The following is a 16,527-nucleotide window of genomic DNA, read 5'->3' as shown; positions in this document are numbered from 1 at the left end:
TTGTGTGGTGGTGGAGTCATTGAATGTATAGTGCGACCATTAGGTATGAGGACTGCTGCTGCACCAGTTGGGGCCAAGTTCATAACAGCAGAATTTCGCTTAAAAATACGACGAACGATTCTGGTGAGCGCAGTAATGATGAATGTTTTCGTAACACCAGCTGTTCCTTGTATTAATAAACGTAATGGCTGGGTACCTGTTGGCAAAGTTCCTTTTGCAACTTGCAATAAATGCTGAAGATTTATACCAATGACTGTTCTCTGTAATTCATTAGCATTTAAGATGTTTATTTGGGGTAAGGTACAATCATCAGCCAGCTGCAATTCATTTTTTTCTGCTTTTTCAGATATAGATTGTAACCATGTGTCAGCATTAATTGGCCATTGACTACCAAAACTTTGAATTGCATAATTACTCCAATCAAATGTAGGCCCTCCATTGGGAAGAACTTGTTGTACATCCGGCTCATTAATATCAGCAACGTGATGCCTTGCAATATCTCTCATTATCGCTCTGCCTATGTTCATTTGTGCAATGACTGAATTTTGGGAACTTTGAGACCTTGCATCTGTATATTGTGATGATTGACATGAAGACTGATTATCGGTTTCATTATTGATTACACGAGTGTGACTTTGTTTTCTCTCACTCTTTTTATCGAATGATTGTTTAGCCTCCTTCAATGCATCTATTAATATAGGGGGACAGTTTTCAGTTTGAACAAAGGAAGCCAAAGCAGCAGCAAATGACTCATGTTGTCCCTTCAATTCTTCAGTATTATGCCACGTTCCAACAGAAAATATAACGAGCATAGCTTTTGCATAGTCCTCAGTAACAGGCCAAACAGGTTTTGTAGATATTCCTGTAAAAACTGGCACGTCATCTACTTTGCAGGTACAATTACATTTCTTGCTCCAGTTCCATAATGATATTTCTGGCTCAGTTTCTCTACGCTTATCGCTCAAGTATTTATCCAATGTGCTACTCTTTGTAACGGTTCCATCTTCACCAGAAGTATCCAATGCTCGGAAGCCACTGATACCAATGTATCAAAAATTCCTGGTACATCTAGTCAAACGGCCACCACTATTAAAAAAATCTGCCGCAGCACCTGGTACATCTACTAGACCAGCAATTTTTTGAAGTAGTCGTTGAGCCAAATTTTTAACAGTGCTTCCATCAGCAGTGTTTTCAATGAGATGCTGATAAACATGTACCAAATCTTCAGTTGAGGCTGCCCCCTTGCAAGCATAACCAGCAATGTATTTTTGAAGAGCCAGAAGATCCTGATCGATAATGACTTGACTGTCACAATTTGCTAGCCAACTAAGCAGACGTGTTTTAACATGCATCATTAGGCGAGGATGATCGCGTGGTCCCTCATATCTAGGATGTTCCCCTTTTGTTATGACAGCATGAAAAGGATGAATCTCTTTGCCACTTGTTTTTTTGGTTTGTGGATCAAGATCACCAAAATGAAAACGACAGTACTTTTTTGGAGCGGTATCCTTTTCCTTATTATTCTTACGACGATAACGCAAACAACTGGAATTACAATTATGGAGACCTATTCTATTAACAAGATAAGTATGTTGCTCTCCAATACCACCTTCATGGTTAGCGACATCTGCAAGTTCTTGCACCAATGGGTTATGGTCTGGAGGAGCTTGACTCCCTTCTGGTGTTGCCCATTGATTTTTGTTTGGAACCCAAGTTCTAATTCCAGAGGCATCTATAATTTCATTCCCCCCAGCAGGATGCAGTGAAGTAAATATGGGTGAAAAAATGTCATCACTGTCTTCATTTGTGGTTTGCAACCAATTTTGAAGTTCTTGTGCAGCAGTTTGGGATGCTTGTGAGTCAGGTACATCATTCGACAATCCATCCATGATTGTTTTGACCTTTTGAGCGTGTTTAGAGGACGATATAATTGCGTGACCATGTATCTCACCTCGACCTTTAGCGAATTCATATCGCCACCAACTATCATTATATTGAAACACTTTCTTGTTGACTGTGGCAAAGTAATTTATAGTCCTTGCATCAAAATACTGTGTGACGATATGAAGATTTTGTAGAATCATTTCCCGCTTGAATTTGCTGTCGTTTTCCATTTGTTACCGCACAGTATCTTCGTTTAAATTGTTTATTAAGGCATGATACTTAATAAGTAATTCATGTAATGGTTTCCAATGAAATTCTGCACAACTGTTGGTATCAAAATAGGCCGGTAAATCGCCAAACTCATTTCGTCTGAAAAACAACAGAGCATCCACTTTTTTTTTTGGTCTCTCCAGTATGGATCAGTATTCACCAGGTTTTTTCCAATACTAATAATTTTTCGTGGAACTGAATCATCGTCATTTTGTAAATTATCTCTCAGTTCAGCAATTGTGAGATGCGCATCATTTAATTGTTGGGAAACAAGAAAGCTACCCTGCTGTAGTGCTTGCATTCGTAAACGCATATTTAATAAGAAAAATTTTAAGTACGGATGACGCGCTACACGATTATCAGAACAATAATATATATGTTCGATGTATTCTTCAAAGTTAATTTTACTCAACCTTGGAACCGTTAAGTCGCAATTTCCATTAATAAAAACAGTTGGGTATGCCATAGTAAAAAAACCAGGAGTTTTTAATTCTCGAATAGGCTGCTCTCGCGTATATTCCAAATTTGCATTCGCAATTGTGCCATGTTCAAGAGCTTGATTAACTGCATCTTCAAAGCCCAAGAGCTTCTGCAGTATTGTTCGCAACTCTTTGTCAGCATCTTTAGATTCAAGTGGACAAACTAAACCAGAACGGGTTATACTTTCGTCATCTTGAGGTAAGTTTTACAGAAATTGATTTTCAGCAGGACCCTTGTGTTCCTCTGGTATAATATGTGGCATTTCAACAACAGGCAAGCTAGGTAATTCAGAACGCATCTCTGGTAAATTTTGAATGCGCTCATATTTTATCGAAACATCCTTATAGTACTCATTCGTTAGGAACTGAAAGTAGCGTCCTTTTAAAGGTTTGTCAATGTGATCAGAGCCATTGTATAGATGTTCACTATTAGTATCTGAATATTCAGTGCCACCTTCTGGGTATCCAAAACACAGGCCTCGTAATACATTTTCAACTTTATTCCTTTGCACAGTATACTGTTGAACTGAATTTCGACTTCCTTTCTTTTTAATAACCACTATTCCAACCTCAGATGGTAACGATGGCAATTCTTTAGCAATTTGCATTCTCTGAGGAAAACTGATACAATGTCCTTTTGATGCAAGCATGCCATATCGCAGGAGGTGTATATTCATAATAACAGTGATACGACGAATCAATGCTACTTCCAGTATGGTCAAATTTTGGAGATATGGTGGTACCGGTAAAAAATGCATATCGTTATGGCGGATGTTATCGTGTAATGGGCCCAAATCATCATCATCAACTGACAGTATACTGGAAAATCTAGCAGGAGTTGTTACGTTCTTTTTAAAACGACTAAGGCTCTCTCGATGACACCTGTCACACCTTTTATCGCTGAAAATTTTCCAAGGCTTTACGGTAATTGGTTTTGTTTCATTTTCTGCAGTAGGACTGATAGGGGGAGTAGCATGACATACTGGTCGGGTTTCACGACAAGTTTTACAGGTTGCCAAGCTATGTAACTTCTCACCTTCCTCAAACTGTATTACAGCTGCCACAACATCAGGATTTTGATGAATGGTGGATGTTTCATTTCCATAAATTTGATCTTGTTCAGTGGTCAGGTTGTCTGTGACAGTTGTAGGCACTGACTGTGTGGATGGTATGGACTGTGTGGTTGGTAAAATATTCACCTGGTTGTGTGTAATAATTGGAAGTGTATTAGGTGGCGGGGCGCATGTACGTTTGCAGGCAGGTGGTTTTTTCAAATTAGCATTTTTCTGCTTATCCATGGCTGTTTTAGAAACGGTTTTTTTGCAGCTATAACTTATTCGCCTGTGTCTGTTTATTGTTTCGATATTTGTTTCATTAACTTTAGGTTCTTCATATTTAATATTCAACTGCAGACACTTTAGCTTCAAAGCAGCTTCTTTATTTTAATTTGGCTTGCGTTTAGGCTTGACTCTTTTTGGTATTATAGTAGCAGACATATAAGATTTCATTATTTTTTCTACTAGGAAGTCTGGATTTTGATTCAAAGTAGTAATTTCCATTTCAACAGGTTTTTGATTGGTTATATTTTTAGGATTTTGTGATGACAAACGAGGATATTTTTTAGATGGACTGAGTGATGTGGGTGATGTAACGGAAGGATTGCTCACTTTGTCATCAAAGATCAACGATTGGTAGTGATTTTCATTAACCCTACCAAGCAAAATAAAAGCACCAGCAGTGGTACCATCAGTCAATAGATGTGCCACTTGTTGTTCACCAGGAAAATTATGTGTTTCATCATGAGTAGGACTAATAAGGGTATATGGGTGTATTGCAGTACTGGTATTGGATGTTATCAAAATGTTGACGCCCAACATTATTGACGCAGCTCGTATGAAAATTTCCACAACATCAACAGTAGACCTTGACTGAATTTGTAAGTCCCGTTCCCACTCTTCAGAGCTAATGGATAAAAAGTCTCTATTAATTTGAAAAATTCCTACATTACTATTTTCGCGAACAAACTTGACCACAGCTGCTCGTAGTTGGATGTGATTTTGAAAGTGTAGGTCAGGGGGGACAATTTGTCTGATCTCAGGGCGACTAAGTTGCTGTACTACTGCTCTATAAAAGCAGTTCCCATCCCCTATTGTCACTTCTTGATATGTTATATTTGACAGACCAATACTTCTAGCATAAGCAACTATACGATCAGCAGAATTCGACTGATTTAGAAGATAGGTGGCATAAGATTCCTGTAGTGATATTTGGAAGTCAATATCATTGTTATTAAAGGGTCCAGGATTGCTTTCAATGTCACCAGATAACAATAACAGTAATTTCAAAGATGCAAGATTGATATTACAGCTCAGACAACACATAAAAATTATTGAAATAAAAAGTTTCAAAAAATGATTGAAGTCGTTGTTATTATCCACCTTGTCATCAAAAACCATTCCTGAATAGCTGTGAAAATTTACTGTTTCATTTGTCATATTTTTGGAGTGGCTAGCAGCTACATTATAAAAAGAACCAATGGTGGCACGATATGCTTGGACAGATATCATGATTAGTTTGTCTGATTGTTCTACAATGCTACAATTGACTACAATGAGACACGATTTCTACGATGCTACGGTTGCTACCGCTACCTAGAGCTGCAGTTAGCACCTAAATCAGATTAAACAAAAGTAAATCTACTTCCTTGCTGACTGTGGCAATGTATTTATAGTCCTTGCATCAAAATACAGGACAGAGCAGGGGACAAAAAAAGAGATACAAACAGTAAGCTACAATTGCTAGCTAATCTAGCTTACGCCCCAAAATGCAGGGACACAGCGGGGGCAAAAAAATCAGATATAAAGATGCACCTAGCTGCAATTTATACCTAGCTAAATGTGTGTTTGTTTTCTAACACAAGACACAGACAAATTATCAAATAATACTTATCCAATAATCCAGGAAGTATCAATTTCGTTCCAGCAAACAAACACAACGCGCTCCAGAAAATTTCCAGAGGGTTTGAAAAAAAGTTGCGCCAAAAGAGTATATTTTCGCCTAAACCACGTGTTCCAGTTTGTCCAATCAAAGCAAAAAATGTTTGTGTTTGGAAAAATTCACGTGATCCATTCTGTCCAATCAAAGAAAAAATGTTTGTTTTCTGGAAAATTTACCAGAGCGCTTCTGTATTAGCAAATTCCCAGTTTCGGACGCAATATTTCACGGGCCAATGACATTACTTTTTGTTTATAATCTGACGAATCAGAAACTGCTAAAATGTAAATAAACATGGTAATGACAGTAACATTAAAAAGTCAAGAATTAGAAATAATCAGAGAAGTCCACGATAAAGGCAAAAAAGTTTAGTAAAAAACGCCTTTTTTGGTTTCTTCCTAGCAGGTTTATCACCACAAAACTTTTTACCATAAAGTGATAGATCTATTACAAAAACAAAGCATTTTGGGCTCTATAAATGAAAGTGATAAATGTACGCAATTCCCCCCCCCCCCCCCCTACGACTCAAAAGATTACCTATTATACTCAATATAGCTAATATCATATACTTATGAATACCTACCTGCTTGTTGTAGATGCAAGATAATTATATTTTTCCTAGCCCTGTCCAGGATTTGAACCTGGATCTTTCATTTGCATGAGTGTCATAGCCATTAGACCAACAGGGCATGAATATATATATATGAAAAACTTTACATGTGCATCTTATATATCCTAACTTCGGTTGAAACAAACAGACAGTTAACAAGCTGTTGTTATCCTACGCACCTAAAACAATTTTACTTTGTGGAAAATTTTGTAACATATAAAAATAAAAATACAGTTTATAACCTGTTTTTACCCTCTTAAAGCAAAAAAAAAAAACTGCAATATTTTATGGGAAAAGTTTCTGTGAAAGATCAAAAATTAATCGTGACATCTGATAGGCGTAACACATTTTCCCAAAAAACTTTCTTGCAACTTCGGTTTAAAAAAACACAGCGGAAACAGCCTGTTGTTATCCTGTCCAGCTAAAAATCAAACAGCAGTATATGTTTATTTTGCAAACAAGTTTTCATGACGGTAGGATAAAAAGCTCTTATCCAAAACTGAAAAAAACATATACATATCGTGAAAAAGAAATAATGAATACATTTGCAGATTTTCAATACATGTCGACGATTGAACGAGAACCGCTATTCAGAATTTAAAAAGCCTCAGTAATAACAAATGTTGATGTTGTAAAAATTTCCCGATATATATATATATATATATATTGAAATAATTTTCGCTTCTGCAACTTAAGCCGCACTGATGTATGCTCAGCGGCAGGGTTAAAAAAGTTTATTTCCTAACGTGTGTACAATATATATAGCTAGCTACAACCGTCCACGAAAATATAGCTCTCTATTCCCCCTTAATGTTAAGAACTGCCCATTTGTGGCTAAGCAACGTAAACAATTACACGTGACATACCTGTATATAAACATTTACTATCTGCAAAATATCTAGCTGTCTATGTTTGGCCATTTTGTGGACGATTGTAGCTAGAACAAGCTGTATGATGGGACATTCCTACAGAGTAGAATTATCTCACTCACTGTGTAGTATATAGCTATGTATAATAGCTAGCTAGATAGAGGATAGGTAGAAAATCAGTCGCAAACAATTTTTCTATGCTAGCTATGTTGCTGATTTTATGCCAGCAAAAATAGCAATTTATTGCTAGCTACATGGGTAGTTCTATCCCAGCTAAGTAGTTAATTTTCTGCAAGCTTTGTAGCTAGTTTTATGCTAGCTATATTGCATTGTTTGTTTGTTTTAGCTAGGTAGCTAAATGCTATCTAAGTTCTATTATTATTCTATCTAAATCTGCAGTTTTAAGCTAGCTAGCTTTTGGTGTAAGTGAGAATAAGAATGGGTTCATTACATGTAAAAAATAGTGATATACAAGCGAGCTAAACATACCCTTTCTTCATTTTCTTGAACAAGCCCTTCCTCCTTCGGCTGCGATATAGCTAACGGAAGTTTGAGTTTGAGGCGCTATGTTATCCGAGAAAAAGTCACGTGATATTAGTCAAAGTGACTATATATCACGTGGCTAAAGGTACCTTAATCTCAACTGGAAATCCCCGTTAGGCCATCTTTAAAAGTAACAAAAGCACTCCATCACCGTGCCTTTGATGTTGTCTCGCTGAATCATAAATTTACGGGGAAATGACCAGAGTAAGCTACTGGGCAACCCAGACAAAAAGTTGACGAAAATTGAAAATTTTGATGTATACGTGCGGAAATCCTATACACTCTCCTCCGTCTCTTATATTTGGCTTATTTAATGAGGAAATGGGCTCCGCTTCTCTCCGCAAAAATAACATTTTAGGGATAATGAAACTAACCCTTAAGTAGAAGGTTTAGAAGCAACAACCGCGCTAAGCGCTGAACACGCAAGCGCACATAACCATCATGTTATGGATATTATTAAGTAGTAACAGAGGTAAACGCAACGGATGGTGCAAAATTCGCGCATTGATGAAAAACATCAAACAAATAACATCGTCCTACAAACGTAATGCTCCACTTTCCATTTGGATTGAATATGGCCCTATTTTTATTATTTTGAACCGGGATATTAATATAATATAATTTAACTACATAAATTTACAATAACATCACATGAGCCATCGCTACTCGGACACCATTTGAAATAACAGTATAGATATGGCGAATCGTACTTGCCATAAGACGGATGATAATTCTGAAAAGAACTATCACTAATCGAAGCGCTGTTAAGAAGCAAATAGTCCTGCAAGTGAGGTCGGCCAAACCTATCTATTATGTCCAAATAAAATTACAATTGCACAAAAACTTATTTAAATTTAACTTAATCTCGCGATATGTAGAATTTATGTCTTTCGTGAAAAATTCTACAAAACGTTATGAAAAAAAATGATTTAGTGTCAAATTTACGAAAATGATAAAAATGTTCGTGATTCCAAAGCAGCTTATTATTGCACGGCGAAAACAGTTTTTTGGAATAATTAAACATTTATTTATTTTTTTTATGTTTCTTAAATAAACGTTTAATAACGACATTATCAGCAACACCATAAGCTGTTTTATTGTCATTGTTTCGTATGCTGACATCAATACCTGGTATCGATAGCAGTAACTTAACACATTGAATGTGTCCCTCTAATGATGCATTATTAAAGTCTACGTTGTTTATATTTGTGACATCATGATTAATCAAAACTTTTAAAACATTATGATGACCATAAATTGCACTATAGTAATATAAATTCCACTTATCTCTATCCACAGCATACACATCACTACCAGCATCAATCAAACATTTTACTATTGATGGTTTTTGTGATATGCAGCTTCCATCAATAGTGTATTTTCTATTTCATCTGTCATTGTTACGATATCTGGATTTTTGATAAGAATTGAATTAAATTTTTCAATATCTTCATCTTTAATCATTTCTTCAAGTTCTAAATTAAATAATAATTTATAAAGCGAGATTAATGACATTAAAACAGAAGCTGCAAAGTTAGTGACACATCTGTTTGTTTTTAAAACGTCATAATAGTCTTTTGGGGTTTGTAAGAAACAATTTTTTTCGCAAAAAATAAATTTCGCCATTTCGCTAAATTAGCAAACTGCTCAACTTTCTGATTTATTGTTCGCTAATTTTATTAATCGCGCCTGTTCATGATTTTTGCATTTCACGAAATTATTTTCTACCGAAATGAAATTTTTAATACATGTTTTTCATGATTTTTTTGTCTTAAAAACTAGTATTTTAATTTCTTTCAATAGATGAAACAATATTTCAATAAATATAATACAATTTATATACTGCATTATTATAATTACAATTTTTTAATCGTGAATGAAATTTGCTCTAGAAATCTTGTACATTAATTTTCGCGATAATTAATTCCATGTATGTTTTCGTCTTTGTATTATGTTTTGTTTTACATTTTATTTTATTCTTTATTTTGATGAGACAAATACATTCTGTTTTAACTGTTATAACATTGTAGGTGACCTAATATCATAAATGTGAAAGGATAAGCTACAATAAAATGCGATTTCTGCATGTTCAGATAGTCAGAAAATAAAAGCACTTCTGCGTCCCTCTATGTCAGGTTTATGTGCCGGTTAGAACCTTTTTTAATGATAGTAAGTGTAAGTGTAGTCTCATCAACGTTTAGAAAAGTAGTCATGTTCACACTTCAATAGGAACATGAAGGATCCAGAAATCCAGTTGGTAGGAATAAAATTTCACAACTTGAGCTTCAGCGAAAAAAGCGCGCTAAAGGAATTTGTTTTTATCCGGAATTTTTCATTGCGATTTAAGCACTCTCACCTACGCCGTGTGAGTGAACAAGACCAAGATTTTCACAAAAAAAAATTTCTTTTTTTGTTTAGAAATAAAATAGCATGGAACGAGAGATGCCTGCTGTCATGAGTATTCGCCGAAAGTGCATTGTTCAGTTATCACATATCCTTGTTATTTTAAAACTGAAATCGAAGTTTGTCAGCCTAAAGAAGTTAGCAACATACGTCAGTGCTGGGAAGTTATTCTGTGCCGCAAACCTTGTGCTCAGACTTTCGACTCAATATGCACAACTATTTTTTTAAAAAAGGCATACATAAATTTCGCTAACATCATCAAACTCCCGGTTTACTAGAGAACTCTAAAATAGTTAATTCCCATCACAAACCAGCCGTTTCGACAAGGAGATCTGTGGCAGGCATTAAAATTAAAAGGATTAAAAGAATAAAAAAGCTTACCTTCCTTTTGTATCCTGCAATACTCTTTTGTATCCTGCAATACTGTTTTTAGGTTTTACATCTCTAAAACAAAAATCCAGTTAAGAAGTTTTTGATAACAACAAATTCTTTCCTCCTCGAAATTAGGCAAATCGCCTTCATTGAGTTTCACTGCATTTGATTTTTAAAGAAAGGCGTCTTTCTACTCTATCGACAATTGGTGCCCTCATAAATAATGATGAACCCATATATAACTTAGACTTGTTTTTACTCTCACCTTACTTGTGTCCTGAGTTAAAATTCTATTCCTGGTATTATAAGGGAAATAAGTGCGTTCTTTTTAGGTTTATAATTATATTTATCAACTTGGAAAATGTGCAATTCAATACCCTTTTTTGTATTTTGAATGCAAATTCTATTCAAAGGGTGTGTCAGTCACCGTTTTTAGTTTCACTATTTTTTTTATCCCTGCTCTCTGAAAGTGCAACTCAGTCAATGCAACTGGTATACCACTACAGGTAAATTGTACTGCGCACTTTTAAGGACGTTTTGATATAAGATTAAAATATATTTCGACATGCTGAATAAGTTATTTATTGAATTCCAAAAAATAAGAAAACAAAGAAACAAATTTTATAATAAATTGAAACAAAGACAATAAGAATCCAAAGAAGGGCTATGATTAACAGTATTTATATAACAAAATATACAAAGTTGCAATTGATTGCGCGCATGTAAGATTGTATTACGCCGTGATGCGTAGAATTAAAAAAGTAAAAATAATATATAAAAAAGAACAATACATTATACATTTACTGCATTTAACAAGTAAATGCATTAGACGTGCTTACATCTTTGGCTCCTTCCAACAGCCAAGATTTGCTTTCCTAAATGATTCTTTGCAGCCTATAAAACAAATGTAAAAAATTTACGTGACTTACGTAGAATTTCAAGAAAATAAAATTAAGTCAGTGTAAAAATACCTTTCACTTCATCAAGTAAGCTTTTCAAATTAGTTTCTAATTGTGCATGGCTAGGTAGTCTTTCAGTTTTATCCATCATAGTTTTGTGAACAGAAAATTTGTAAGGATCTACAACGTTGACATCACTGACAGAGATTGTTAGTTCACCCAACAGATTTTCTTCTTCCGTGTTTATCATCTTCAAATAATATTCTATTCTTTTCCACTTTCTGACTTTCAACTCGCGAACAAATGCTTCTCTGCTACTTTGGAGATTATTTAAAGATTCATCATATTGTTTTGTTAAGTTCTCCAATATCACTTTTGTTTCAGCAAACGATGCTATGAATGACGGAAACCATTTCCTTGCTTCCTCACCAACTTTAGCAACCGATTTTCTTTCGTGATTCTTATCACTTCTGTGTATACATATACGCATGTGAACGTGTTCACAGTGAATGCAGACAAATCTTCCAGGAGAATTATGTTCCTCACACAATGGTTGCATTTCTTGCAATCTTTCATTAGAACTGACATTGGAAAATGATTTGTTGATGCAAGAATGTATGTTTTGACATTTGTTACAAATTTTTGCACCGCACGTTGCAAAAGAGCGGCTGACAATTCGCTTACATTCCTAGCTTTGCTGACATTGCGAATTAACTTTTTCAACATTTGGCCTATGAAAACAAAACCAATTTTAATTTCACAGTTGGTTATATCTGAAACTTTTTATAAAGTTACTTTACTTTTTAGGAAATGTATGGCAAGTAGAACTAACTAATATTCAGTATTTATCATTCTCCTGTCTTCAAAGAGCTAAATAATCTTTTTTGAGAGCTCACGTGAATGAAATATTTGATAGCCACTATACACTGTTACAAGATATATCATTCTTTTTTACACACCTATGAGTTTTCTCTTCTTACGTTTTTAACAGAACTTGTTTATCAGAATGTAGCAAAATGTACTTACAGCTCACTTAGAATATCATTCACTATATATGCAGTATTTAACGTTGATGTTGTCTTGTGTGAATCAAGTTTTGTTTTCATGGAACATCTCAATGGACAGCGTATTTCAGCACCCCCGTCTTCGTTGAAAGTAGCAAGGTCATCTAAACAATGTTGACAATACGAATGCGCAAAGTATAGTTGCTTTGGTTGATGATACGTGTCTAAGCAGATGTTACATTCCAATATCGAAGAAATTTGGGTTGCAGACAAAGCAATTGTGATTAAAGTGTTCTCCAAAAAGGTTAAACAGAGAAAGGACACATTAGTGTAGTAAAAAAAATGCGTTTGTATCAAACTCAAATCAGATTTGTAATATGCAGGTCACAGAACACTTTCTTTTAAGATATATAATATCACAAGATATTTTAAGCATGATTTTTTTATTGCACACCCAGCATCGCTAGTTCTTTTGACAGCAATAACTCCTGAGTAAGATCGAAGTAGATACTAGATAAGTTAGAGTGTTTGTGTCAAATTAGTTATTCAACACATTTAGTCACCAATTTATTTCCTGTTTGCGCCTGTAGAGACCATACTGACTGATTTATTCGAAATAAAAAATATAGTTTCAAGTTTGTGCTGTAAAGCGAGTTTTAATTTAAATAACATTCAAGCGTTAAAACTTTATTTACTTTACAATCTAAAATGCCGAAACACACACAGTCAACAAAATCTTATTTAAAATCTTTAGACATTCTTTTCATGATATGTCATAACCAATGTAATTAAAAAAACTTTAAAGCATTGTTTGTTGTCATGGTGTACGATTAGGATCACTATTCGTTTTTTTTTTGTTATTTTACCTACAGCGAGGGAAAACAATTTAATCAACTCGTCGCTTTATGGAAAAAAAAATCGTGACGTCGCTGCGTCAAATCACTGCATAGAACCGAGAGGCCTTCGCTAGTGTCACAACGGGTTTATATCGCCTTCCCAAAAGTTACAAGATGCCCTTGGGACAAGGATGGATTTAACACGACAGTAGAAAGTGACAAATGGCGCCTCATAAATATTTGACCTTGACCTGTGCTTTTATACCAAACATTATAATCTTTCTGACCTTTGCTTTTATACCAAGCATTGTAATCTTTCTGACCTGTGCTTTTATACCATTCATTGTAATCTTTCCACTGGACATTCACATTGGGAAATCTGGCTGTTAAACTTAAAAGTTTTTACAACTCTATTATTATTCAGTCAGTATGTTGACTATAAAAGGAAAGATTGTATTCTCTGGAGGAGCACCGGAGTCAATCCCAAACAATTCTACGTTGACTGTTAGGTTTAGCGACACAAGCAGAAGTTGTGGGCCGTCAACTATTTTAGGAAGATGTGTTAAAAGTATTCAAGATTATAAAAAGGGAACAGATCTTTTATATGAAATTGTGACTGACAAAAAACCAATAATCGGAGCAGTATGTACTTTGTCGTTTATTTTTATTTATATTATTTTTGATATGTATAATATTATTTTTTTCGCATTCTCTCAAATATCACATAATGTAAGGGAAATTTTTTAGAATGTTAAGATAAAGCTTTTATGCCCGAATCGCATCCTGTTTTGTATTTAACATAAAATTAAGTTTATTTGATGAAACCAGAGACAGAAAACAACATTAGTATTCGTGTAAAAAAGAATTTTCGAAAAATAATATAAACTACGCAAAATATATTCATTTAGAATGTTTGAGTACGATGTTAACATTTTGACTTGTTAACCGTCTGGATTTTTCAAGCGGGCAATACGGGTTTTAGTCATTTTGATTGGCTTAACGCTCTTGACGACGGGCCAATATTTTGCGGTATTGCGTCGTCAAAAAAAATAATGGAAGTTTAACATATAAACAAGCACGAAAAATAAGTTTTAAAGGGGCACTCCAGTGAAAAAAAATATTTGAAAGAAATGTTATTTTAATAAGACAATACATAAATATGTCAGATTAAACCTTTTACAATCGTTAAAAAATCTTTATTTATACCTTTATCGGGTCTGTGAACATCTTCAATTTTGAATAAATTTGCAAGGCCGCGTAAAGTCGAGAGAACTAGGTCCAAATAAATAAGCATACGTCACATCGTGCAAAAAGTATGTAAGGTCAGCAGCACACCTGCTAAAAGTTTGTTTACTTACTGTTTACATTGTTCGTTGATAAGACGTTTTGTAGTAATGACGAAGATTATAACTTAGAAAACATAGAATCGGATAATTCTCTTCATGAAAAAGACTTTACAAAGCTACAGCCACACGACTTCGAACCTCTTGTGTCTCACAAGGGAAAAATTAATAATGATGCAAAGTGACGAGTGTCTTTTACTGACTCAAAGTAACGCTTTTAGCAAAATATTTTCTTTTTAAAGAAATAAAAACATATTTATCGCTTTTTTAACATTCTTTTCGTCAAAAAACTTTTTTACTTTGCAAGCCAATTTATTTTTATTTCACAATTCAGCAATACTTTTCCTCCGCACGCGCTTTTTTTGCGCACAAATGCAAACAAATTTTATGTAACGTTGAAATTTTCGCCGTGATGGAGGACTATTCAAATGCATGATCGAAAGATCGAATAATGTTCGGGTCGTGATAAGTTGGTAAAATGGGGGTATTATTATTGTATAAATAAAAATCATTCTTATGATTATGGTAGGTCATAAATACGTTGCAGAAGCTACTGATATATAAGTGCTTGTTTTGACAAAGCTATTTTAAAAACTGCATTATCAGCATTACATGCAGCCTTAAACAGTTACACAGATTGAAGATAATGGGTACATTTACCCCCCCCCCCCCCCCTGAAAATATTCAGCATGTCCTTCCATCAAAAAAGCTTCTTTTTTGAAAAACAAAGAATAGAAACTTGAGCGCTACGAAAGATACATGTGTAACTAGAAAACTTTTTTTTTGTCTGTGTTTGTATTGGAAATTGGTATAATGTTCATTTATTTAATATAAAAATGTACAAAATGTTATTTGGTTGTGTTCTGTGGATATAAGTACAAATAATGAAATGAGAAGAAATGAGAAACTTTGATCGCGTTCACTAGCTGAAATTGCATTTTTAGAAAGTGGCAATATTTTAATATGAAAGTTTATTTCTTGGAGATCTCTTTTAAAAGAACTATTTGTGAAGTGCGCTAACCAAATATAATACAAGATGCGATTTAATTTAAGCTATAGGTCTTAACATGAACGTTCTCTGCGCTCGCCTAAATCTTCTGCACGATGTGATGTCATTATTTATAATCGGGTCCAGTCCTAAATGAAATCGCGCCTGTCTGTTTATGAGAAAAAAAATGAATATGCGAAGGCTTGTACAACAATTTTAAATAAGAAAAACAAGTAAAATAAGTTTTTTTTGATTTCTTATGCTTTTCTGAGTACGTATATCACAAACAAAAAAAAGTGATTTTGACTGGAGTTCCCTTTTAAGAAGCATTGAAAATGATTATTTATCTAACTCTTACAATACATTTATCGATAAAAACGTTTTCATAGGATAGAAACAACAACAATGTCAAGTTTTACAGTTAAAATAACCAGATTCAACAACACTCTGTCTGGATGCTTCTTCAACATCGCTAGTTAACTATCCACATAGTCCATAAAAAACGATGATCTAATATCCAGTTTTATTAAAGATACTAAATACAGGACGACGAAATAAAAACAAATACGTCTCCTCCTATTTTCAGACTCGTTCCTTCAGCTTTTTGGTTACTCAGTAAATATAAAACTTGTTAAAGCCCATGTTATTCTTGGCTAGCTAGCGTAGCTAGTTAAAAAATTTACTTCAATATACGCTGTAACTAAATTTTAGTTGCACATTCTACTTTTCACATTCTTCTGTAAGTGTCGAGCATCGTAATGTTTCGTTTACAGAAATTTATTCTGCACAGAATGTTTGTTTTTAGACAGGACTGTTTCGAATTGTGACCTTGAGTTAACGAAAGTAGTGCTAGTGGATTATATTATTATAAGAACAGTAACTTAGTTGCACCGACACCGACCTCGGTTGGCACTTAGACCTCAGGCGATATTTTGCGGTACGGCCCGGGGAAAGTGGTTATTATTGTATTAGTAATAGATGCGTATAGGTAGCGTTGTTTAAATGGAATACCATATGAACGCTAGACATCTTA

At 34.4% G+C, this 16,527-nt stretch overlaps 1 protein-coding gene across 1 annotated transcript; it reads right to left on the bottom strand.

Annotated features, from left to right (window-relative positions):
- Positions 1–10,326: 10,326 nt before the first annotated feature.
- Positions 10,327–12,012, bottom strand: LOC130627577 (uncharacterized). The gene is made up of 4 exons (XM_057441393.1): positions 11,396–12,012; positions 11,264–11,318; positions 10,434–10,496; positions 10,327–10,384 (listed from the first exon to the last, which is right to left on the bottom strand). The coding sequence occupies exons 1-4, from the start codon at positions 11,880–11,882 to the stop codon at positions 10,327–10,329; spliced, it is 663 nt and encodes a 220-aa protein (XP_057297376.1). The 5' UTR covers positions 11,883–12,012.
- Positions 12,013–16,527: the final 4,515 nt, after the last annotated feature.

This window comes from Hydractinia symbiolongicarpus, chromosome 2, assembly GCF_029227915.1.
Source record: "Hydractinia symbiolongicarpus strain clone_291-10 chromosome 2, HSymV2.1, whole genome shotgun sequence".
NCBI lineage: Eukaryota > Metazoa > Cnidaria > Hydrozoa > Anthoathecata > Hydractiniidae > Hydractinia > Hydractinia symbiolongicarpus.
This window is presented reverse-complemented; position numbering and strand designations above follow the sequence as displayed.